The sequence below is a fragment of the Convolutriloba macropyga genome, chromosome 13, assembly GCF_964194025.1.
Source record: "Convolutriloba macropyga chromosome 13, txConMacr16.3, whole genome shotgun sequence".
Taxonomy (NCBI): Eukaryota; Metazoa; Xenacoelomorpha; order Acoela; family Convolutidae; genus Convolutriloba; species Convolutriloba macropyga.
In genome coordinates, this window is record NC_134480.1 from 37834248 (window position 1) to 37860673 (window position 26426).

The window sequence follows — 26426 nt, forward strand, 5'->3', positions numbered from 1 at the left end:
GAAGTAAAAGAATATTCTAGATCAAAAGCGAAAAAACAGTCTAGCTAAAATTTTGCATAAAAAAGACACGTTTAGAATAATTGCCTCAAACTTCGTTCGAGAGCAATTGAACAATTTATTATTATTATAAGAACCACGGAAACACGGAGAGCAGAATTCTTTCATCAGCAGACAGTCACATAATTGATTTTATTTCGTTAATTTTGGTTCCATTTTTCAAATCAGGCATAGGGATACTAGCACTTACCCGTGTCCACTTGGGTTGATGAAGTACAGACATAGATGGACTCGGGGATCCGGGAAGAAAGCCAGGTTCCTCTTGATCCTCAACTCCTCCTCGAGATATTTCTCGAACTGGTCCTCCACATATTTCACAAGAACATCCCCACTGAAACAAGACTGTATTTATGTATATTTAAAACTTTTCAGTGCATCTCATAACGTAGATTACTTTTCAGTTAACATTAATAAGGTGGATATTTAGATGAGCCAACATACTAAAATGATTGCTCCTCAAAGACAGGAACTAAAATTTAGGATTTTTATGACATCTGAATTTGCTACACGATTTGTAGAAAGACCTTTTCTTAAAAAGGGTGCTGCATGACAAATTCTAGACAACATAAAAAACCCCAGATAATTCTGCAGATAAATCAAACTAAATTTGGAGACAAATAAAAACCACAACGAAAACTAGGTCCTCATAGTACCGGGTCACTGGTCATAAATAGCTCATCATGGCTAAATCGAACATTCTCCATTTAAAGCAATTGCAGTTTTGGGTCTTATGAACAGACACAAAAAATACAACACAAAATTCAACACTACAGAGAAAAAACTTTTACTAACACATTTTACATTAAATTTTCAAAAAATGTTTTCATAGCCTCGTTGAATTCGATTAGAAGAGACCAGTTCGAGGAGCAACTATTACAAGTCGGACTTTTGTCTGGTAATTTCTGCTGTATATGTATTTCTATTCACCGATATAGACAACCTAACAGACTAAATGCTATAAAATCAGACAATAAATAATGCATAGATAATCTAAAAAATAGATATATGATGCCATATAAAATGCACGGAAAATTTCTATATAATCATTCGTGCTTATTTGGATAAACCCATTTAATCGTTGAGCCATAATTTACGAAAAGTTTCAATGCAAATCTTGGGACTCTTTACGTTGAATTAAAAATCCATTCAATTGTCAGCTTTCAATACAAACAAGAAAAAAATATCAGATTGTGCAATTGCGAAACTAAAATTAACAAATTAAGTCAAGAATTGATTAGAAAAATTTGCGAACCAGATAAGTGACTCAGTCCATTGATATGAGTTCAATTTCTAGTATTAACATTACTTACATACTTAAATGACCTTTAAATATTGGATTGCGCAAGCTGATGTAGGAAATACCTTTTGAACCAAATAATCATATCAAACAAATAACACAACGTTCCTTCGGCCTATTCGGGAAAAAGATTTTTTGACAAAAAAAGCTCAAGTGAAGCGAGAAATAAATTTAGAATTGAAATACCCGAAGTACAAAATTTGAGCTACAGGTGAGATACAAAAAACTCAAGGGCTTATAATATATAAGCAAAACTTCATGGGGCAAAACAACATCTAAGTGACACCTTCTCAGCTACCCTCTCGTTTTAAAATATTTGTTGTGTACATGCATTTGCGTTAGGAACATAAATCGTAGCAATAAAAATTGATTCCCACAACGATTTCAAAGCGAAGAAAAGTAATGGCCCAAACTATAGCTTCAGAACTGTTCAAAAGAGCTGACCAAATATACTTATCAAAAACATTATGAGCAAAGACAATTCTTTAACAGTGTGGCAAAGAGTTATGAAAATCAGCGAAAAACAAAAATTATAGTTCAGTTATGCAAAAAACTGACAAAAATCACGCGGTTCTAAAATTTCACCAAGACAAAACACAATGTTTTAGAAGAATCAAATTCAGATCTGCTTACACCATAATGCTCCAAAAAATTATCTAAAGATTCGGAATAGATTCGCAAAGACCCCAAATGACATCACAATTGAAGACCATGAACCGATTAACGTCGCAGGCATTGCTCACGAACAACTGGAGGGGTTCATTTTACTTCAGCGTGAACCAAAATACCACTGGAACTAAATAATATGAACTAGAGACTCGACCTCAAATGGGATCAGAGAATAGGGGATTTAGAGTGCAGTAGCCAAGATCAATCTGTTTATATTTCCAACGTTTGTAATTGTCAATTTTTCGACAGGGTTGCCATCTTATTGCGAAAAATTACTTCAAAACCATTCAAGATAAATCAAAGCGAACGAACAACCAGAAAAGTGTGAATGTTCTTCACATCTTCAATTTATGCCTGTTAAGCAATTTTGTTAAATAAAATAGTAAATCGTAAAAAATGCTCCTCGGCGTATGACACCAAGACTTGATTGGCGTAAACCGTGTTCAAATGAATGCGATATAAAACAGTCAGGGAGAGTATACATATAAAAATTGCAGAAAATACGATCAGAACCCAAATTATTGCTACAAGTGACAGTAAAGACAGATGAAAAAAATGACAGGTGACATAATTGTTGCTTTTTCACTTTCAATCAAAAATACGAATGACCACAAAAGCGGAAACAAAAGCCAATTATTTTAACAATAAGCATGAAAAGTCAACCAAATCACTATCAAGTTTCTTTATTTGGTGACGAAAATTTGAAGTAGCTACAAACAATTTTAGGCGAATCATTTTTGCCCTCATTGACTGACAGTTAAAGCACATGAAATTTTAATCCGCCAAAATGCAGCACCTAACCAAAAATAGTGTGCCACAAATAGGGTCTTCTATGATATCAGTATATAACAGCAAGAAAATATAGTTAGAACAATTGGGACAACTTTCAGTAGCTCTCAACAGCTGTTAGCTAAACACGGCTATTAACAAAACACTGAAATGTACGACACAACAGTTTAACAAATATTTCATCAGTTTGTCATAAATTATCTATTTTCTTGGAAGTAAGGATGAGTTTGAAACGCGTAAGGAAAAGCGGGAAAGGCTTCACTTTCGCAACTAACCTTTTAAAATTAGGTGGGGTTAATCCGCTGAAGAAATAATGAAACTGAAAGTATAGTTTACGCAAACTAAAGGAAGATTGATGTCCATAATGATCCTACAATGTTAAACAGCGCACTCGTAAACGTAATTTTTTGTTTAATTTGCATGACGTGTGAACACTTACGCTCTTGTTTTGAATGATTTGCTTTTCCTGAAACGCTAAATAGTGTTCGAATCGTTTATAGGAAAGTTTGCTGATGGGAAAAATCTCGGGAATATTTTCCTCAAATATTGATAAATTTGTCTAATCAAAATTAATTTTGATATCTTCACGTTTGTATTGCTGACGCTTTCGTATAATCAAAATTAGAAACCCCAAATGATTTATTTTCTTCCAGGCCAACTTGACAACAAGACAAACTTGATTGATTATAAACCAATTTAATCCTTATTTACCTGGTTTCTGTGCTGAGTTGATCTCCATACCCACACGTGTCTATGATCTTCAAATTCATCCTCACATTTGCCTCGTTTATCACTGAAATGACCAAAACAAATTTATTCTAAATTCACAAGAGATCTGGTAGTCTTTACATTAGTCTCGTTTTGAATTGATTCGTTTTGTACTTTGATTTAAAAAATAGGCAAGTCAGCCCTGAAAAAAGCGACACTACCATCAATAAAACTACCTTCTGATGAAGATGAAAAAAAAAATTGATTGTGTCACATTCAGAGCAACATTTTGTCGATGGCTTACGTTATGAATCATGTGCAAGCATGCTCAATCATGTCTATTACTCTCTAGACGTCTTTGAGGAGAATTTGTTTAGGTTTTGAGGCGCCATTGTTTAGGACTGAAGATTATTTTAGGCATACTGAATCACATAGTGCGTAAAAGATGCATAACACTTGCGGATTATTTGTAGACATTTTACGCTGGAAGGTGCATAAACTCAACACTTCACGCAGCTCTTTTTAAAAAATGCCAAATCGTCCAAAATTAGTTTGAAATTGTCACAGGATTACAATACCTTCCTGGTGCTCCTGAATGGAGACAGACTTCTCAAAGTGGTTGTTGGGTTTGAGAGGAAAGTCCCTGTTGAACAGGGTTGACATCAATGTAGTCTTCCCAACACCAGTCTCACCTAAACAACGGAGACAAATATCACAACCATTACATTGCCATCATTTACTTATTTAGTTTTTTTCTCTCGCCAAGCAGCACCATCTATAACTGTTGCTTTGTACCATTATAATGGTCTGGGGTAATAACATTTCCCAGTTCCAGCCTTCTACTTGAGCATCGGCAAAAAAATTGTTCACTAGATGTCCATTCAAAACTTCACGGGTGAAAAAACAGATCCCATTAAATCATATGGAAAGTCAATAAATATGAGCGAGCAGAAAAGGTTCATATAGCTTCTTGAAATTTTTATACTGACACACAAAACTTCTGTGCCTAAATACAATTTCTGCAAGTAAATCTACTTTCCGCATGTACTCCGTAGGTATTAAACAGTTGCTCTCACATGCAATACAAAAACTTCGGTGTCCACCAAAACTGACGAAATAACAATTCAAATTTATCTAGCCGCAGTCAATTTAAAACGAGACGAGTATTTAAGGATGTTCACATCTCCGCAAACTTTTAGCTCTTATCAACTTCATTTAAGATGTTTCAAATTAAAGAATCAATTCTTTACTCTATAGATACCATTTGACAAAGGCGAGAGCCTAACTGAGTTCGGCTGGGTTTGCTGCTCTTTGTCTGTTCTTGGAAAATTTAGCCAGAATTCAACCTTTATTTATCCATCGGTTTCAACACGTGCCCCTTGTGGTTGCTTGCTTTGGTTGCGAATGATTCGAGTTTTTGGTAACAATCAAAGTTTACATTTTAGCCGTAAAAATATATGACAAGAGGTCAAAGGATCATCAATGTCGATAACACCATTTATAAAGCTTCTTCATCAAAAGAGAAAACATAAGATCAAAGCATCAACAGAAATACTTTCTCTTAGCAAAATCTATTAGGGGCTTGGATTTTAACGAGGAAAAAAGAGCAAAAACAATCTGCTCTGTTCTCATTGAAATTGGAGAAAAGTAGGGAAAAGTGATGAAATCTCAAGAGATAATTAGCTCTTTGGAGAACAACAGGTAGATGTTGCTAACCTATGCACATGACATTGAAATAGAAGTCCTTGGACAGAACATGTTGAACTGCCCTGTCTGGGAGGGAGAAGAACCCGACTGGTCCATTCAACTTAGCCACTGGGAGCTCATTCGCAGATGCAGCTACCATTATTAAATCTGAAAAGTTCATTCATTATTGTATTCAAGCCAACTAGTAACTTTAAACACTATCTTTATCAAAACAGAAATAACCTCCGGAACTTTTTATAAAACTTCGAGTTGAATACCGGTTTTGTAACACTAATACAACAAGCATCTGTAGGGTTGCTTTGGAGCCAGAGGACGGAAAGAGGCTATTTTCGTTTTTACCGCTTGGGGCAAAATTTTCGGCCCGAAATAACCGCCTCCAGAATGTTCATTTACGATAACCGACCAATGTCGGACAAATTGCTCACGATGATCTGACGCAGGCCCGGTTATATTGGCCCGCCACCATTCGTGTTCAACAGGTTAAAATTGTGAATGAGAGATTATTATAGGTCACGCAAAACTCAAGCGTGATAAAAAGTCAATGGAATTAAAACGACAGGAGCCAATTTTGCATAAAAGGCCACTCGGCTGCAATAATCGATGCAAACTTTGTTCGAGAACACTTAAAACGTAGCCTAATGAACTCAGAATGGGCGGTCAAATGTTTGTCCGCGGTGTTTTTGTTTAATTTGAAGCACTTAAGCCCAAAAAGCACCCAAAACTGCCAAGTCATCGACTTTTGCGATTTCCAGCTGGGAAACGGTGATATCCAACTGTTGAACAGAAAACTAGACAATATCACTAGGTAGGTAGACGGGAAATCGCAACCCAAAAAGATGTTTGAGTTATCAGCCATTTTCCAGTTTCAAGTAACGGTAGTAAAACGCATTGCATGTTTAAGCGTTTCAGTCTTAAATAATACTTGAAAATCAAACATTTTGATAAATTCCAAAATCACACATCTTTGATAAATTACAATATAAAAAATTAAAACAGAGACGGCAGATTGCCGAAATAGCTGTGAAAGACTTACTTGATGTGGAATATAGAAATCAAAAGATAAAGAATTGAGTTGACACGGTTGCCAACCTTTTTTAGAGACCAAAAGTTTTTTCCAACTAAAAAGTTCTCAAAAACTTCAAATTTGTTATTTTATTTTGGTTGCCATGCTTTATTAATAACATTGATTATGTACGAGTCCTATATTCACCTTGTAAGGCGTTAGTGTGATCTCAAGTGACCTAAATAAAGTTAGAGTCATTTAGAGCGTGAGATAAGTCTCACAGGAGTTCAACTTAAAACTCACCACCAATAAGAAATGACGTCACGCATTGAAGTAGCGAAAGATCAGCGAAATAGCGGCGTGAAAATATCAACAAAAATGGGTGTTCTGAAGTTTGCAGCGTGACTAAATGGAAAACGAAAGAGTAAAAAAAATAAAATCACCGCAATATAGCTATGCTCAGCATTCAGCTATAATAACAATTTTCAAAAATTTCGCAAATGTTTACCTTGGAAACGGCACAAATCATTTTTTTTTGTAGCTAGCACGCTAGTTTTCAAAAATACATAGACAGGATTAAATATATGATTACTATTTGGAGTGAGAAAAAAATGAGAAATACAAAACTTAATAAAAATTAAAACTGTTTTTAGTTTTTTTACCTCGGAAATGTTAATATCAATTCTTGGACAGTTTTTAAATGTTTAAATGCTTTGCCGGGACCAGAATTCAAGGATTTATTTTTTTCCAGTTTGAAATTGATTTCGCAATCTGTGACATCCTTAACTAGTGATTTGCTCGAACGAAGTTCATAGCAATTATTGTAAACGTGTTGAACTTCGTTCGAGAGCAATTAATAATTATTTGGGGATAAATTTTGAAAAAAATAATTTTTTGATATCATAACCAATAAGGCGATCTCCAAATTTTTGCTCCAGGAGAGAATTTTTGATGCACGTTCTGTGAAGGAAAAATGTATTGGCCGTAGCGTTTCGAAATAAATGTAAAAAAAAACGAATAATGGCGGTCAAATTACTAACAATTGCCTTGTCGAGTAATCACCTAAAATGCTTGAATGGTTTGACAAAGAGGAAATTGATCAAGACTTTCAACAGAAATTTTCAAAAACGATTACAAAAAATTTTCGAAGAATTAACATCAGACACAATAAGAGTACTGCTGGTTTTTATTTTATTTGAATATAAATACATTTAAAAATTTTTTTTCCAATTTTTTTTTGAAAAAGGATCAAATATCAATACCTGCTAATTTTGTACGAAGTAGCTTTGGTATGCTGTCCATGAGCAGCGATTTGATGTAATATTATACTTGAGGGCATAAAATTTTAAAATCTTTTGCTCTAATCTCTGCCAATACGTTGACCAGAATTCTTGCCCTTTATTTTTGTACGAGTGTTAACAATTGCATGAAAAATTGTTCCAGGACGTTGATTTTTTCTGATTCCTATATTTCTGCCTCATGCAAATCACATGATCTGGTCAGAGCACTCTTCTAGCACACATTAAAAAATATATTCAAGGCTGCGCTTAAGAAATTATCTGCGAATGTGTTTAATTGTACGATTGAACGCTTTTTTACATATGACGGGTTGGAACTTAATGAACAGACACGTAATGTCGGCCTTGATTCCCACTACAGTGCCAAAAGGCTGGAAATTTGTTCTTCGTTTACTGTTTTCAGACCTATCATTAAAATGCTGCCAACTGCCCAAAATATGCAAAAAAAAATCAGAACAAAAAATATGCCTATGATGTGACGGTAATTTTCCGGTCCTTTAAAAAGTTTATCATCGGGTTTCAACTACACATCTCGACAGTATTTTAAATTAGGCAATAGGTCACACCTAAGATCTATGCTGTAAAAACACAGACAGCTAATAGATAACTTTTAAAAAATTAAACTATACTGAAAAATGCAATAATCGCGTTGTGCAGTCATATCGCTGTTTTTTGGTGATAAACATATCGGGGCTGACGGTCTTTCTGCTGGTTTTAACTAAAGCCGCAAAACCCAGAAAAAAAGTCTAATGTAAATGGAATGAAATTTGTTCAATAACAAATATTTCAATTAGACAATTCCATCAATAGCTAGAGAGAAGTGAACAGGAAAATGACAATCCGGTAACAGTGTATAACAAGAGCAAAATTACCTTACTACGAATTAGGAAACCAGGTCAATTATTAAGCAATCAATCAAGTCCCGACCGCAGTCTAAATTCTGTGTTTAACATGTATCGCATTTGAACTGAGAGGCTCCTCAAATGTTAGATTATTGGGTTTCATTTTCAGAGGTCGAATAGATACATAACTAAACTATTGCTCTCAACTTTTCTGGCGTTCTCAACACTATTGGGTAACATAGATAATTCACATCAAAATAATAGAATAATTAACTTCGAGTTAAAGTCTATTTCCGCCCGCTCTCTAGAATAACCATCGAATTTGCTGCTCGCCACCGGGCAATTTTCAACCAATCCAAGATCTACTATTGCAAAGAGGCTTTTTAAAATGGTGAATTTCAGACTTTTCAAGCCTCATATAACGCCAGCGCCCTTCAACTTCTCGACCAGAGTGCTAACATCGGGTACAGTTTGACCCGCTTGTCTGACTGGAGGGTCCTCCACTGAAAGCACCTGATGTCTGGGGGTTGTGTCCACTCCAAGGTCAGAAGGGGACAATTTGGTCAGAGGCTTTTTCTTCGCCTTCATAATGTTGGGCAGTGTAGCATACCTGGAATGGGCACATCAAATCACAATACATCAAAATAAATAACAGCATAGGGAACGCCTGAGGGTTGGGGTGGTCGGAGCGCTCCGGGTTGCGTGTGGAACAATGTGCAGGATCGGGGGGGGGGGGGGGGGGGGTTGGTCAAGTGGGGGGATTGGGGGCCTATAATCAGTGAAGGGGGAGGGAAACCGAACTCTAAGAACTGCCCTTCCCACCATGAAGTTATATCTCCACGACAGTTTCGGTGAATAGAATACTTAGAGTTTAGTAAGCCAAAAGACTCTAAGAGAACTTAGCCCTCCAGGGGTTACCTGTTTATCCTAATTTTGAGGCCGAAAAGTCAAAAAGGATCCGGCGAAAATTGATTGCTCAAGCAAAAAAAAATTCGCATAACATAGCTGGCAGATTGCCAGAAAATAGCCGCAATAGATTCGTAGATCGGCAGTCAAAAAACAGTAAAAGGACAGATCAAAAAAATTTGTCTTTTCGTTGAAGGCTGATCTGTTATATTTTGATTAAAGATCTGTATAAATTATTGCTGCCTCTATTAGCTGATCTCAAATAACCTTCATTTAGAGTGAAACACACCCATTTGACCTTATCTCTTTGAATTAAATTAAATAAAAGTCAATTTCAAAGTGAGGAAGTCATTTTTGTGAGTGAGGTAAGTCAAGTGTGACCAAAAATTTAATCACGCGCATGAACAAAAAATCTCGCTCCACTAAGAGCGAAAAATGACGTCACACATGCAATTCAGTTAAAATTGCATGAACGAATGAACAAGAAGTGGCTGTGACGTCATATGGTCGTAACAAAAATCATGACGACGAAATAAAAAAACATAGCAGGACAAGTCCTGACGTACAATTCAAAGAATTTTCATTGACTCAACAGAAAACTAGACCTAGAACGGACTATGAATGGATTGGAAAAACCATTTAGAAAAAAATCCGATCCAAAAAATCGAAAAAACAGTAAAAATCAAAGTGAAATTGCCGCATGTGAACAAAAAACCACTACCGATAAAGCGAATTTTTGTTCAAACACCGTATTCTCACTCTACTTTAAAATTAGAGCGAAAAAATTTCACGCCGCAAAACCACTCGCTTTTTCGCTCCATTTCCTGTTTCGGTGTGACCAAAATCACTACTCCAATTTGACTTCAAAAATCATGAAAATGTGTGAACAGATATTAAAAAAAAAAAAAGACAGCGCCCCAATACAATTCAAATTCTTTGAATTGTAAAAAACCAAGAGAAGGCCAATAATAGCCTCAGCTATCGCTGTGCGGCTATTAAAAAAGACCACAGGACAAATATGATTGGTGAAAATTCGCAAAAGCAATTTCCTTGTCAAGCGTTTACGAGAAATTCTTAATTGGTCCGACAGTGAGAAAATGGATTCAAATTTTTATAGAAATTTCAGCAATTAGTAATATTTTGAAGAATAAATATAAGAAACCACAGTTCAGTAGACAATCAGAATACTGCTGATTCATTACGTTTGGAAATAATTCCATTCATTTAAAAAATTGGTCAAAAAAACCACGAAAAATTGCATAAAAACCACATGACTAATATAACTGCTACAAACTTCGTTTGAGAGCAATACAAAATTCTTAGTGAATTTTGACCAGACTTGGAACTCATTTTACATGGCATTGGATAATTTAACAATTCAGATTGAGCTGACTGTGATTGACAGAAAACTTTCAATTGAGCAAGTAAGATTTACATCGTTTATCCTTAAACTAATTCAACAAAATTGTGGTACCCCCTGAATTTAGTGCCTAACTAGTTTTACTCTTGGTTCTCTTAGTTTTTATTTCCAACATAAATGATTCTTATATCCATTAAAATTGCGGTACGAGTTTGAGAACAATTAATAATTCGAGATTAAAAGTTATATCGAAACGCACGAGTCTAATTTAAAGGTATAGCATAGCGTTTCTTATCAAAGCAGAATTAACTGCTATTATAATACGACTCTTCCGCACTCTAATTGCATCGTTACGTTTATAAAATAGTGAAGCTAAAAGGAGCGGTCAGAACAAAATAAAAACTAGAATATTTAAAGCAGAGGAAAATTTATATCATTCAAGCAAAATTAATTATCGATGAAAACATTGTTTAGCAGGATGGACCTCTAATATTGATCTGAAAATCTGTACAACTAATCAGAAAGAAATATTTGACCTGTAATTTACTTATTCAAAAAATACGTAATTTCAAAATGCGTGTTCAGAATCAATTTAAGAGATTGCTATTTTACAAAATCTAGCAGTTCAGCCCTACCTGGGTTCATTTAATCGCAAATCAGCAGTAACAACAGCAGGTAACTTCAGTTTAATTGTCTGTAATCCACCATCCACTTCTCTAACAACTTCAGCCTCGCTATTCGAGTCATTCAAATGAACTTCAGAGGCAAACGTGGCTTGGGACCAGCCCAATAGACCGGCTGTCATTTGACCAGTCTGTGCGTTGTCTCCATCAATGGCCTAAAAGTTAATCCTAATTTTATTGGCTACATTTACTCAGCTTGAAAATCTCTTTTTTAATAAAAACCTTCTTCAACTTAAATTAAGGCTTTCCTCGTGGGCAGGTAGCCATACAAATATTTGTAACCGATAGCATGGATAATTTATTTCATGATTTAGGCAAAAAAGTTTAGGCATAAATTGGTTCTCTATTTGGTCAACGTCGACCAAAAGCGAAAAGCGGCGAAAACAGAAAAATGGGTAAAAATGTTAGACCACCATTGAATTTCGTTTCTGAAACATGCCTGAAAAATCTCAGAACAATTAGAACATCAATGGAGAAACATAAACCTACTAACGTCGGACGAGTTGATGTCGCACTACAGGCGGGGCAATTTAATTCAGAGGCGGGGGGGGGGAGTTTAGCGCAGACAACTTTTAATGGGTGCAGAAACATAAACACGCCAAATAGTTGACGGGTTCGAACTGTTGTCTGGTAGATACCACTAAGCAATACCAACTTAACTATTTACTCACCTAAAACGGCCTTTTATTTAGCAACAGACTAAGTTTTGGAACCAAAGCAATTGCGATCATGCAAAAATCAAGCACTCAAAAAGTCACTTAAAAAAGAAAGAATGTTCTAGAACAAAAGCACAAAAAATGTCGAGCAAAAACAGCATAAACAAGACCCGTTCACAATAATTTCTTCAACTTTTGATCGAGAGCGATTAAAAATTTCGTCGGTACAAAGCTTATATTTAAGCTATAATTTCATGGTTGAAGCTTAGGAAAACTTTGGATATTTTGAACTTTGACTTGCAAACATCAGTCAACTTCAGTTAAGTAATTCATCAGCTGCACCACTAGTTAAAATTTCGAGATCGACTTTTCATGGGATGCCTTTATCGTGTTACCTCTTTTAACCAATATAGACCTATAAAAATATCAGGTTCAAACAACGCAAATTTCTACAACGCACTGAAAGCATAACAGTTAGTCTAAATACTAACATGTTTAAAATATCAAATAACAATCCAAAATGCGTTATTATAAATTGAATATAATGATCACTGAAGCTGTTCGTATGTGCTTTTAAATATAAAATTAACACAGCTGGGAGATTGCCAGAAAAAAGCCGCAATAGCTTTGTAGATTTGCAGTCTCGAAAAGATAGGAAAAGAAAGAGAAAAGAAATTTTTTTATTAAATGCTGAGATGTTATGTTTTGATTAAGTAAGAATCTGAAAATACATCTCAAATAACCAGAAATGCTCTCAAAAAACTTTCAATTAGAGTCAAACAAATTCGCTTGACCTTATCTCTCTGAATTAAGGTAAAGAAAAATCAATCTCAGAGTGAAGAAGTAATTTTTGAGAGTGAGTAAGTCACGTGTGGCCAAAAACTAAATCACGAGTGAACAAAACTCGCTCCACTATTAATAAAAAAGACGACACGGACGCAATTCAGTTAAAATTAAAAAGCTGATTTGAAGGGATTGTGACGCCATATGGTCGTAACAAAAACCTCGACTAAATAGAAAACACAGCAGGACAAATCATGAAACAATTCAAAGAATTTTCATTGACTAAACAAAAAAACTATAACTAGAATGGACTGTGAAAAGATAGGAAAAACCATTTATAAAAAAAACTATCAAGAAAATCGAAAAAAAACAGTAACTGAAGTCAAATTGCCGCATGTGAACAAAAATCCATAAGCGAGATGGCGAACTTTTCTTCAAACTTCCTTTATTTGCTCTGCTTTGAAATTAGAGTGAAAATTTTCACGCCACATAACCACTCGCTTTTTCGTTCGAATTCCTGTCTCGACGTGACCAAAATCAAAACTGGCATTTTACTTCAAAAATCATGAAAATGTTTTCTTAAAAGCAGCACCCCAATACAACTTAAATTCTTTGAGTTACAAAAAAAAGAAGAGAAAACAAATAATAACCCAGATATCGCAGTGCGGCCATTAAAAAGAACCAATATCTAAATTGGAACCAATATCGAAACCAATTAACGCTTGCTTAAAGTTATGATTATAGATCAAAGCTCTGACTCGTGGGGGCAACTTATTTCACTTTTCAACGCTGGCTAGCATCAGATTTACTCAAATTTTTTTGCCTTTTTTCTTTTGTATATGAGTTGTTTTGTTCTGAGGTCCTGCTTCATATATTGGAGGTGGAACTTTCAGATGTTCCCCTAGAAACGTATATCAGTTTGTAGTTTTGCTAAGCTCAGTTTTGAGATAAACAGTTCAGGTGGCAAGATCCAATTTTTCAAGAGACGATCACGGCACCTGCCAACCTTCCAGAGTCCATAGCAAACTTTTATTCCAATATTTCGTTATTTCCAATATTGGAAATATTCCGTATATTTCCAATAGTTAAAGTCAGCAGTTTATAGTTTTTGTTGAAAAATTCTCAGCTTGAACTTTTCGTTTAAAAATGATGACCATCGAGGTACGCAAGCAAACCTTTATCACTAACCTGCTTTCCTAATAGTACTAAATCAACTTTGTGCTCTTCAACTAATTTGGCAATCATTTTTGAAATGTGGAGTGGAGAAAGAGACTCATGTGTAGTCTGGTCAACTTCGACATGTATAGCTTTATCAGCTCCCATGGCCAATGCTGTGCGTAGAGTTTCCTGTGACTGGGTAGGTCCACAACTGAATGCAATGATTTCGTCAACTTTCTTCTTTTCTTTTAACCTATAAACGTCCCGTTTTTTCATCGTTATCATAACAGCCCCAGCTGACGTAACCAAATACACTACATCAGGGCAACATTTTTTATTACCTAGCCTTAGACCCTAGCCATCAGACCGTCTCCTTCCGTTAAAACAGTGGCTACAACTAACAGCTCCCTAATTACAATAATTTGACCATAACGTGAGGTATATTCCTCCAGGGGCTATAATTTGAAAAGGCCGCAACTTTTTTAAGGAACCTGTGAGTTAAACAGAAATTGAGTGAAATTTCAACCTGATTGCTTCCTCAACAGCTATTTCGTCGAATGGGTTCATGCTGTGTTTGATTCCTTCCGTGACAACTCCCAGTTTATCAGGCCTGACCCTGATTTTAACAGCATAGTCTATTGCTCTTTTGACCCCAACTAAGACTTTAAGACCCATCGTAAACTGAAAATAGACAAAAATTGCCTTTAGCAGTTTCATGGACAGAACCTAGAGCTGTCAGGAGTTTCGCCACTCGGCAAGTGGTCAAACTGGTTCAGGTGTTTGTCGCTCGCAGTAAATCTCGTAGCTGATTTGTGTTCGCTGAGTTCCATAGTTACGATTCCTAATTTGTTTTTTTGACAAAAAGTAATAATAAGGAGTCAATGAAAGCCTTTCTGTTATAACATCAATTTCAGCTTGGCCGAGCCATTCCGGCTCGGGCTAGACATTAAGAGAGCAGCAGCATCATGTCTTTCTGTTTAACGTGGGGACTGTCTTCAGGGGCAAGCCCCTCAGCAAGTCCCGATTTTAACTTATACTGAAAAAATCATAAGTCCAGATTTTTCAGATTTTTTAAGTGTTTTTTTGTTTGATTTTTAGAAAAAAAACATCAGCCAGTAGCAATTTTTGCACAGGAAGCACTTTTTTTATATCTTTTTCGAAAGTTTGATTTTTTTCGGACTCAACCGTTTTTTTGGTCAAATTTTCGAAAAATTGGGTCAAAAATTCAAAGATCAAATTTTCAAAAACTTTCTTTCGCATTTTTTATTACTCGCGTTTGTCACTAACTACTTGGACGACCGCCTGGACTTTACAGAACATCAATAGCTCAATTAAGTTAGCAGCAAACTTTTAGAAAAGGGCCCTTGTGCCCCCCAACCGTCAAAAAAATCGTAAGCCAAACTAAACTTCTGTGACCCCAACTATTTTTCAACAGACGAGTTTTATCGTGGACGTCAAAGGTCAAAAGTCAACCATTTCCGAGAAAAAGTCAAAAATCATACGCAAATGTCAAAAATTACGACTTTTTGTAAAAAAAATTTTGACTTCTGAGACATCTGACTTCTATGCTGGCTATAACACTGGTAACTGTGATTGATCAATTCCGAGATCGTAAAAGCTTTTGCACCCTGGATCCTTAATTAAAGGAATTTTATCTGACAGGGCCCCTACCCCGCCATCTTGGAGACGTTTTATTCAATAATGTCCACCAGCGAAGACATGATCACCCCAGAGTCTTTTTGGGTTATCACAAATTGAAGATTTTGGCCTTCTTCGGGGGTTGATGTTTGACCTATGATTGACAGGATTTTGTTCTTATTAAGGTTTAGAACAATGTCGTTGCGTCATTGTTGACTGCATTTAGCTGCTTGATCAGCTTCTTGGAGACTTGACGTTATTACTTTGAAATCATCGACGTATCCATATTCCTGTGTTCTACGGACGCAGTTGGGTAAGGTGTTGATAAAAAAGATGAATATTAAAGGCTTTATGAGTAAGCCGTTGTACTTCACTGGTGACCTTGTACCTTTCAGAGTTCTAATTACTAATTCTAATCCTTTGTTGTCGGTCTGTCAGTTAGCTTGCGAGCATTTTCCCACCAATTCCCATGTCATCAAGCTTCGATGTAATTGTTTGGAGGGTAATTTATCGGAGGCTTTTCGGGACTCGATGTACACGGCTCAGATTTCATCGTGTTCGTTGTTGTCAAGCGGTTGAAAATCTCATCTATGTAGACTACTGGATTACTGATCATGAGTGTCAATCAAATGGTATAACATAGAAAAAAATTTTGAACATGCTTCTGAGAAAGGTGATTGGACTGTATTGTGATTTGGAGGTTATTATGAAAGCTTAGATTATGAAAACTCAGTTTGATCTCTCTATCCCGGGAAGTTGTTACCATAACCTTAACAAATTTCTAACATCAATTTTCCAAAAGATTGAAGAGCAAACATAAAAACTAACAGCAATGGCACAGGAAAAATTCTGGAGCAAAAAACTTCATATAGGTGAGCAAATCCTATCATTATGTGTAAAATTTTATACACCGACGTTCCCGTAAAAGAAGCCATTATTATTGCCCTGCAATCGTTTTATGCTACGGACGATAAAAGAGACATACCTAGAGCAACAGTGAAATGTCTGCCTGAATTAGTCGTCACAAACGTCCATTTGAAACGCAATGAACTTGGTTCTGTCAGAAAGACGGCTTTGCAAGGGGTGCGTCCTTGGCAGTGATTTTTGCTAACAATTGGATGAAATCGTGGGAGCCACTATTGAATTAACAGAAACTTAAATGCAAAACAACGCACAATTGAACAGCTGTCGCAATTGTGAACACCGTTTAGCAGCACGTTCCAGGAACGTTCAGTGTAAAAATTTGTATTGGATGGTTCCACTCAAAACGTCACCGGACAAATAACAAAGAATAAGATAACAAGGAAGACCAGTTCTGGTGGTCCTCATTTTGCCGTGAATTTGATATGTCTGACTTAAACTGTTCGTCCAAAACAAAAATTGTTTCTAAGATGTGTCAACGATTTTGTGAGAAAAGTTAGAGGTGACCCCAATGAGCTATTAGATGCGGCCAATAACCTCCATAAATATCTTCAATTTACATTAGAAGCCAGGAATGACCAAACGATTTGCCATTTCTGGACAAGTCAATTAACGTACAAGTGCAGGGTACATTTTTTTGCACACGGTATAGACAACCATCACATACTGGAACAATTCTGAACTATCGTATTTGTGCACCCTTCAACATAAGAAAAGCATAACACAGGGAACAATAAAACTGCCTGTTTTGAGGCACTAGCAATTGGGAAGTGTTCCATGCAACATTGACAAGAAATGAACAAAAATTGAGAATGTGATCGATATCCTAGGCATTGGGATGGAAAAATTGTCAAAAATACAATTATCCAGCTGCGAATGAAAGAAACAAGAAAAAGATAAAACTCTGGCTTAGCTGTAAAACAACAAAAAATACTGGAAACAACAATTTGTATATCAGTACAGAGGCAATATTTCTAATAAATTTGTTAAGGAGCTGAACAAAATTCATCCTGTACAAACAATTTTCACCAATCGGAAACATCAGAGCTGTTTACATAGACTTAAGTCTAGCTTTGATATAGACCTCGAATTCTACGTAATTTATGAACTCATTTGAAAAGGATGCAAATCTAATTAGGGCCGACATGCAGACATATTACCGCAAGGGTTGCAGAGTATGCCAAGGTGAACTCAGCTATGAGGAATCAAAGCAGTTGAGATCAACGTTGATAAAACAGCTGTCCAGCGCAAGATATTAGAACAGTGTGGCAACCAATCTAAGTTATTGACAGTAGAGAAGCTTCATATTAGAACACTGAAACCGGCCATTAACACGTACAACGAATACCGAACACGAGAATTGACACTGAAAGCTTAGTTTGGAGATGAAATTACAACTTGAAAGAAAGACAGGTAACAAAACGAAACTTTCAACGTTACAATTGAAAAACGCAGTGAAATTGTGTTATTTAAGTATGGTTTTCCATTTTGATATTTGAGAAGTTGAAACATTTCAATAATAATCTGCTACATCAAATCAGATTTATATAAATATATATATATATATATATATATGTATATATATATATATATATATATATATATATATATATATATATAACTTTATATATATATATATATATATATATATATATATATATATGTACTCAGATAAATAATTTTGTTGCTACGACTGCAGATATATAAAATTTCGTTTTTAATTTCCTTGAATGAAAGGATTTTAGTGATCAACAATGTTTGTAAGAAAATTTTTTATTGTCGGTCTTTTTTAAAATCTTTATTGTGATATGTCAGAGCATTTGATTTCTTTGTATGTGGGTCTAAACTGGCATATATTCCAACTAGTGGGACATGTTCTTTTGTTTATTGGAGAAATACGATGCTATTTTAAAAACAAAATTGAATAGGGTAACGAATGAGAATCTTGACGAAAACGCGCTTTTCCAAGCAGTCTTGTTACCCTCATGGGGTGAACCTGGCGTCTCATCCTCGCATAAACTTGCTCAGCTTGCATCCTAAGCTTCAGCAGTGGCCTCACACATGATTCCAGTTATCAACCTGTTGACTCAACCTTCAACCATGGCCTAGAGAGCTGGTATGGGAAGACTCAGTCTGAAGAAGCACCTGGCATTGAAGACCAGAAGGATTGTCGGTGCACGTTTACGAGAAACTCAACGGCAAACTCATTTGCAATTTTTGTCTCTTTAGATTCCAACGCTGAAACAACTTCCAAGACAAATTTGCTTCCCAAAGTTTAAATTGATCTCCCTGCAAAAACCTGAATCTGACACTGTCGAACCAACAATTTAGAATTTCAAAATTATAGCGTCCGGGAGCCAGATTCTGTGAACCATGCGAATGCATGTGTAGTAATATGGGGGAAGCAGAGGGCTAGCACTGTCTTTCGTGTCCCAGGAGCACAGGGAGAATCTCTCGCAAAGCGAACTTGAAGCAATTGATATGCAAATCCTGGCTTCAGTGTGTATACCCAGAGTTCTAAACGAACTCATCTTTATAGAACAGACAACAGGAGTGTAGCTGTAAGAATTCAAAACAGTCTACTGATAAGGTTTCAATTCAATCCAACGATTTTAGTAACCAACGTATATAAAGATAGCAGAATGTATAGAGAGCAACGTATTAAGATTACGGCGAACATAACAGCAAGTGGTATTTAAGACGGCAATTTTTGATGCGCTTTTAGCCGATATTTTGTCTGATAACGAATCAGTTCAATGCCAGTCACCATTTTGTAGCAATGCATCCAAAAACCCGAAAATACATGGTATGGCGCACTGGGCGGATTGAACCTCCACTTAATGCTTTTGTGGGCAATTCGACGGCAATGTTGATGGTGTTCCTCTTTTGGATATTCTCGCGTAGCTCTTTTTCCGCGCCAACAAAGTTAGTGCAAATGTCTGACCAAATAATGGCCGGTGTACCTCGACGGGAGACTAACCGCTCCACACCCATTACACACAAACTGGCGTCCATGGAGGGAACGATTTCAACATGAACGGCACGAGTAGTTAAGCATGTGAAGAGGAAACCCAACCTCTTCTCGGTAGTCCTACGTACAGTAACGTAAAATGGGCAGAACTAATCGACCCCGGTGTTCGTGAAGGGAGGAGACTGGTATGTGAGTCTTTCTACTGGGAGGTCAGCCATGATTGGTCGGATAGTGGCAGCTCGGAACCTTCTGCACGTGACGCAGTTGGATTTAATTGAACGCAGCGATGATCGTATTTTGAGGATGTTATAACGTTCTTGTACTTTTGCCCGCAGGTAGTCAATGCCTTGATGACGTGGGTGTGCCTAAGGAACAACTTTACAAAGGGATGGCGCGCGTCGAGAACGACAGGATAGTTCACATCAAAATCAGCTTCGACCAACCGTTTGATGCAGCCAGCCGAGCGAATTAGACAATTTGGCCCAATAAAGTGAGAAAACGGGGCAATACGGCTACTCCGTTTAACGGTTTTGTTTTCGAGGAGATCTTTTGTCTCCGCATTAAATGACTCCCGTTGGACAAGATACGGGAGATGACGCTCGGCTTCGTCAAGCTCCGTGGGGTCTATGATGCTACCATCAGCATTACGGTAACATTCGAGAGAAGGTAACAAGCGGAGTGCGTACGCTGTTATCCTTAGCAACTTCTGATAAGAACTGTAATTATCGAAGAGAATTAGTTGCGGGGGCAGTTCTTTTGTTGGCTTGGATACGGATGCGGCCAATGATGTATTTGTTTCACCAGTTTCCTTAGTTACTATACCGAGTTTGATGTTATTAACTACTTCAGTGCTTGGTTCGAACGGAAACTCCTTGGTTCTTAAGAAATCTGGACCTCTCACCCAGCTACTTGATTGCAAAACCTCAGCGGACATACCTCGAGTGCCGGAATCTGCCGGATTATCGCTTGAGGCAATGTGGTTCCATTCGTCAACGCTAGTTTGTTCAAAAAGCTCGCATACACGGTTTGCAACAATTATTGGCTGCTTGCTTGTGAAGTTTAGCCACTGCAAGACAGTAGTGCTATCGGTCCACATAAAAACTTTGCTATGATGCACAGTAAGTGCTCAACAGATGTCTTGTTTCAATCGAGCGGCCAGTAGCGCTGTCTGTAGTTCAGCTTTGGAACTGTCATCACCTTCATAGGCGCTGCGCGAGTTTTGCCCAGGACAAATGCAAGCTCTGTTTTCGGCCCACTAGAAGTGTTTACTTGAGCTCGGAGAAATGCAACAGCGCTGAACCCCTCTTGGGAACTATCGCCAAAAATGTGTAGTTCCAGGTGTTCAAATTTTTCTGAAAAGTAGCTCCTTGGTGAAGTGATTTCGGCAAGCTTGGGTAGTTCTACAGTCCATTCGAGGAACCTTTCAACAGTGTCTTTTGATACTTTTTCATCCCAGTGCTGCCCGATGACACGCCAGATGTCCTTTAGTGACAATCGGGCACAACGGTAAATGGTGCCAATAGGCCGATGGGATCGAATGACTTAGACACTAGGCTCAATACCACGCGTTGTGTTAAAGACATAGTTACTGTACCGGAGGTACCCCGACTCACAACTAGAGTATCATTGTTGTGGTCCCATTTCAACCCAAGCCCATGCGAAGAACCCTCCTTAGATAAGGCAATTACTTTTGTTTCGATAGACTGAGGTGACCCATCAATTCGATCAGCCAGATTTGGTACATTGCTTACAAACTTAGTAAGCTTGAACCCACCTAGATGGAGAAGATGCAACAACTCCTTCGACCTTTTGAGAGCCCTCTCAGGCGACTCCACCGAACCCAAGTAATCGTCCATGTAGAAGTTTTCTAGGACGGCTTTGGTTGCTTCTGGGTACTGAATGACCTTGTCTCGGGCCGTGCGTTGCAATGCATAGTTAGCCCAGGTGGGCGAGTCTTTAGCCCCAAATATATGGCGCGTGTAAATATACAGTACAACATTTGTTGTGGGGTCCTCCCGCCACAAAAAACGCAGTGATGGCTGGTCACAGTCAGGGACACCCACTTGGAGGAACATGCCCTCAATATATGCGGACACCGCGAACTGATGTTGACGGAACCTAAGTAGCACATAGATTAGGTTTTGGTGCAGGTCGGGGCCAGTGAGCAAAGATTTTTCAAGGAAGTACCGTGGAACTTTGCTGCATCATTAAGTACCCTACGCACTTTCCCCGGTTTGTTCGGGTTGATTACGGAATGATGTGGTAGGTAACACTTTTATCCGACCACTGTTTGACCATGTGAGCATCGGGAATTAAAATTACGTAACCTTTTTCCAGGTCTTCACTGATAGTCTTACGTAATTTTCTTTCAATGTTGTATCTGTCGAGAGTCACTTTTCAAGAGACTTTAGCTGTACCAGTGACGAAAGTAGTTATTCGGGAGCTGGATGTTGTTATCAGCCCATAGCGTACCGACATCAGATCTTTGCCCGTTATGAAAAGTTTTTGTTTCAAGTATTTCCTGCGCGCGAGCATCCGCTACCGATCGTGGATCAACCTGCTTGTACGCGCCGTACGATTCCATTTCATACCAAGACTTAACCTGACAAGCAAATTCATAATCCAGTTCGAAATTGGCTTTGAAACACGTTGAGACTAAACATGAATTTGACGGAAGTGGGTCGCTTAAGACCCAAGCTATGGGCAAGCGGACAACGAACGGTGAGCATTTTTCGTCGGCTGCAAAGTACTCTAATGGGCGGATGGCATGGTAGACATCCTGTCCAAGTATCATCTCAATGTACCCATAGCTATGCTTTACTGGATCCAGGACGGCCAGATGTGGGTAAGTTTCTTGCATGGACTTAACGTCAATGATGTCGGACCTACATTTGACGTTTCCGTCACATAGGGACGCACTGTGAATGCTTCGAAGTCATGATCTTTATGAGGTGTCACAGTCAATTGAACCACCTCTGTGTCGACGAGTTCTTCTGTGTTTATACCCTTGACGGTCAGTTTTAATGCGGTACCCTGCAAACCGAGTCTAGCTGCAAGACTATCGGACACCCAAGAGTTACTGCAAGCGGTATCGCATAAAACCATCGCCGCAAAACTAGTACCAGAAGAGTTAGTAAGTTTCAGTTCTGTGACCTGAAGGAGGTCTTTGACATCCGTCACAGAAGACAAAGCGGTTGTTTTGCTTGGCTGCTGTGGACCGGTAGATGGCCTACTAGTACTTGTGTTCGACTTCTAAGTATTGATGTCGTTGTTTTTAGATGATTTAGCTGGAAAAACCCTTTCCGCTCTGTGATTTAAGGTGTTATGGGTGCTGCTGCAACCATTTTTTCTGCACTCACGGGGACCTGGGCATTGCCTGAACATGTGTTTATCACGCAAACAAGAAAAAGAGAGCTTTGCTTCAACCACGAACTTGGCTCTCTGCGTGGGGTCTTTTCTTTAAGGAGACGGCATTCCCACAGCCGGTGGCTAACTTTGATAACAATGCAACTAGAGATTGATGTTGACGCAGAACCCTGTTGCGGCCTGAGATTGCTCTTGTGTTGCGTATTTGCAGCAAATGCCTTTGATGCAACTTTTAAGTTTTTTACTGGGTTGGTGGTATCCTCCGTCCTTGTTTTAGTTGCGGTAATCTTCATTAAATTGCGCGCTTCAGCCTTCTCCTTTAACCAGTCATTAAAATCCAGATGAGTAGGTTTCAGCCAATACTTTTTGACCGTGAAAACTGACCACGATTCCTTCATATTGGGTGGAAGCTTCTGTACGGCGGTGTTGAGAAGCGGAGCACTCTTTAAATCTGAATCGTATGAGAGCAATTTAATTATCCCGACAAAACTTGAAATGCACCCTGAATAGTTAACGATGTTGTCGCTATTGTGCATCTTCAATGGTGGAAAGCTGCTGAGTTTGTCCAAATGGGCACTTACGACCACCTGTGGTTGGTCAAATTTAGGCTCTAAGGTCCTCAGTGCGTCTTCGTACATTGCGCCACAGTAAACGAACTCAGCTATAGCTGTTTTTGCTTTACCAGTTACGAGGGTCTTAAGGTATGTCAATTTCACATCATCAGTTAGGGACTGAGTGTCAATTGCGCTTTTAAATTGACCATACCTTTCCTGCCACTGTAGGGGATCCCCATTGTATTAGGACAACTTCCATTCGGGTAGGGGTCATTCCTCTTGCTGGTTAAGGCGTCAGTTAATGCCTTAATCAAGCTTGCGTTTTCAGATGCTGACGCTGGAGGCGTGGGATGCGGTAGGCCACCCCAGCACAATAGTATCGGAGCAGTATGCCCGTATGTTGGATGTATAACCGGCGTGACAAAAGGTGGCGCGATGTTATTCGTTGTACTAAAGGGGTTAACAGGAATTCCACAGTTTGCTGCGTGGTTGCTATTAGTATTTTGTTGTGCATTCAACTTCAAGACGGGATGGCTGATGGCGTTTTAGCTGTGTTCGGGGGTAGGTTCTTTTGAACGTTGTTGAAGACGGTTGCAAAATCTTTCGCCTGGTTTACGTTTAGGGGATTATTCTGCGGAAAATTCCACAAGTTTAGATCAAGGTTAGAATTCAGTGGAGATTTTGGTGCGGTAGGACACGGTACCAGGCGAGCTTGAGGCGAATAGATAATGTTTTGTTGTGGAATATGTGGGACGGGTAGGTAGGTTGTTGCGCTCGCTGGAATGGGCGACGGAATCTTGGGAGGCTGAGGATTAAATAATTGTTGAGTCAGGAATACGGGTGGCGGGTTCACGAGTGGTTTTAGAGGCGGAGGGACATTATGCGGGGAATGGGCAATAGGGACTTGTGTTTGGTGTGGAATGTTACTTTGAGATGGATTCAGCAGTTGCGGAACATGAGGCATCGACATGTGTAATTGACCAAGCACACTGGATCTTTTCGTACCCAAGAACTGATTTCCTTGTGGATTTGTTAAAAATCAGGTACAAAAATGGAGTTCGTTGGTTGCATAGGTGGTTGAGGTGGTGGGAGTGCGACATTTTGTAAATCGGCTGGTTCTTGGTTCACTTGATTCACCGTACCACTGCCTGAGGGACTATGTGCCCTTTGATCACTGAATGATTACTGTAGTTGAGCCTGGAGGTATTCCCGAATCAACGCTTCTTGCTGAGCAACAGAAATTGCAACTCCTGGCCGTGTGTACTGAGAAAGCATTCCAAGATGATTCAAGTTACCGGCAACATCACTTGTGTTTTGTTGAGGATAACTAGGGGCAGTATCTGGAACAGGAGGGTCGGCGGTTGCTGAACCAGGACGAGAAAAGTTTAACTCACTTGAATCACCTGCTGGAAATAAATTTACCCAATCCTATGTCCCTGACTTCTATGTGATCCCGTATCTTTAAAAAAATTCAGTTCACTTGAGTGGTGACTAAACAATGAATGATTATCCATTAATTCAGCCTCGTCTAATTTAGCTGCGGCAACACGCTGGCGGTGGTCTTCCTCCAATTGTTGAAGTGCCATCTGCTCCATTTTTATTTCAAGCTCCTTTTTTTCTCACGGCAATTTCGTGTTTTTGTTTAGCGAGGCGCATGGCAGCTTGTTCTTGTTTCTTGGCCTCTTCACGTCTTAGTTTTGCCATGAGAAATTTATGTTAACGCTGGCTAGACATTGATGATGTTGTTCGGCGTGAACTTCTCCCAGACTGCCCTTGAGGGTTAACGCCCTCACATACGGTGTCTCGGTCTGCAACTGTGTCAATATAGCTTCTAGCCGCGAGCAAGAACTTATCATTGTTCTTAGTTACATCATCCAACCATTGCTCAAGGACAGGGTAAATTGAATCTGAGTTCTCCGCTTTACTGGCCAAGTCAAAGAGTTCTTCATTCTTCTGCACCAGTTTACTGAAAACATCCTTCAGCTTAGAAACCAAGCTTTCAACTTTAACCCTACTGTCTTGACGATCTATGGCATCTGTGATGTCCTTATGGATGTTACGTAACTCAGATTCTAGATTAGATCTTGCATTAAAGAGTTTTTTCAATTTCTCTTGCTGTTCGGTCATGATATTGAAATGGCTAATTTCTGAATGTAAAAAAAAGTATTTCCAAACGAACACGTGGAGTGCGCGTTTTACCGAACCCAAACGACGACGACTTGCTAATCAAGACGCCGAAGAGCAGGAAAGAAAAAACCGAGTAATGAATTATTCGGCCAAAGTAAGTAACGAAAGTCAGAGAGCGTCTAACGTGCTTTTAAGCAACGTGAGACTAAACAGAAAGAGAGGCTACCTGCGAAAGAGGGCCGGGTGGTCGTAGCGCAACGAAACGAGAGACAAAACGGAAGGGGCGTGAAGTACGGGTGAACGGCGCACAACGAAACGGGAAACGGAACGGGACGGGCGAAAACGCGGGTAGGAAACGGGCGACGCAACGGACGGGACGGAAACGCTGAACGAGTGACGCACGAAAAAACTGGAAACGAGATGGACAGAACGGAGGCGTTGAGCGAAGAGCGCACAACGAAACGAAAAGACGGAAAGGAACGGGCGGGAGACGATTAAGCAGCGAGCGGGGAGCTCGGGAAAAACTATGCTAGCAGACCACAGCAACGAACTCAACCAAACAAACTAGCCAAAACTCGAGAACAAACTTAAGTCACACCCTAGGAAAGAGGAGAGATGCTACTGCAAGATAAACTAGCACAAGTCATTATGGGGCTTATTGTATACAAATAACAAAAATAATTTACGGCAAAGCAGTGGTATACTAAATGGATGAAAAGGACAAGAAATTTACTAACCGTAACTCCAGAATAAACTTAAGTCACACCCTAGCAATATTCAAACCTAAACAACCGATCAGCATACCAACAATATTAAACAAACTACCGCAAAAGTTAAGTAATATGCAGCGCTCTTGTAGTCCACGAAAGCTGGAAAAGTTCAGAAAAAATCTAGCCGTACCTCCAGAATAAACTCAAGTCACACCCTAGAAGG

General features: G+C 38.5%; 2 protein-coding genes across 5 annotated transcripts in view; both read right to left on the reverse strand.

Moving 5' to 3' along the window:
• The window catches only part of LOC142352056 (septin-2-like), a 31866-nt gene extending 26496 nt beyond the window's left edge, over positions 1 to 5370 (reverse strand). The window contains exons 1-6 of one of the 4 annotated variants that reach the window (XM_075404406.1): positions 5237 to 5370; positions 4099 to 4212; positions 3524 to 3605; positions 3252 to 3278; positions 3088 to 3114; positions 248 to 388 (exon numbers count right to left, since the gene is read on the reverse strand). In XM_075404406.1, the coding sequence (XP_075260521.1) occupies positions 248 to 388; positions 3088 to 3114; positions 3252 to 3278; positions 3524 to 3605; positions 4099 to 4212; positions 5237 to 5366 (521 nt within the window). In that variant the 5' untranslated portion in view covers positions 5367 to 5370. The remainder of the gene's footprint in view (positions 1 to 247; positions 389 to 3087; positions 3115 to 3251; positions 3279 to 3523; positions 3606 to 4098; positions 4213 to 5236) is intronic. The other 3 variants (XM_075404408.1, XM_075404407.1, XM_075404409.1) reach the window with 3 other exon arrangements.
• A 2898-nt stretch (positions 5371 to 8268) lies between these two features.
• On the reverse strand, positions 8269 to 14616 carry LOC142351508 (electron transfer flavoprotein subunit beta-like). Its single transcript, XM_075403565.1, has 4 exons — positions 14443 to 14616; positions 13947 to 14169; positions 11272 to 11474; positions 8269 to 8980 (listed from the first exon to the last, which is right to left on the reverse strand). Exons 1-4 carry the CDS (start codon positions 14589 to 14591, stop codon positions 8785 to 8787), a joined length of 771 nt encoding a protein of 256 aa, XP_075259680.1. The 5' UTR covers positions 14592 to 14616; the 3' UTR covers positions 8269 to 8784.
• Positions 14617 to 26426: the final 11810 nt, after the last annotated feature.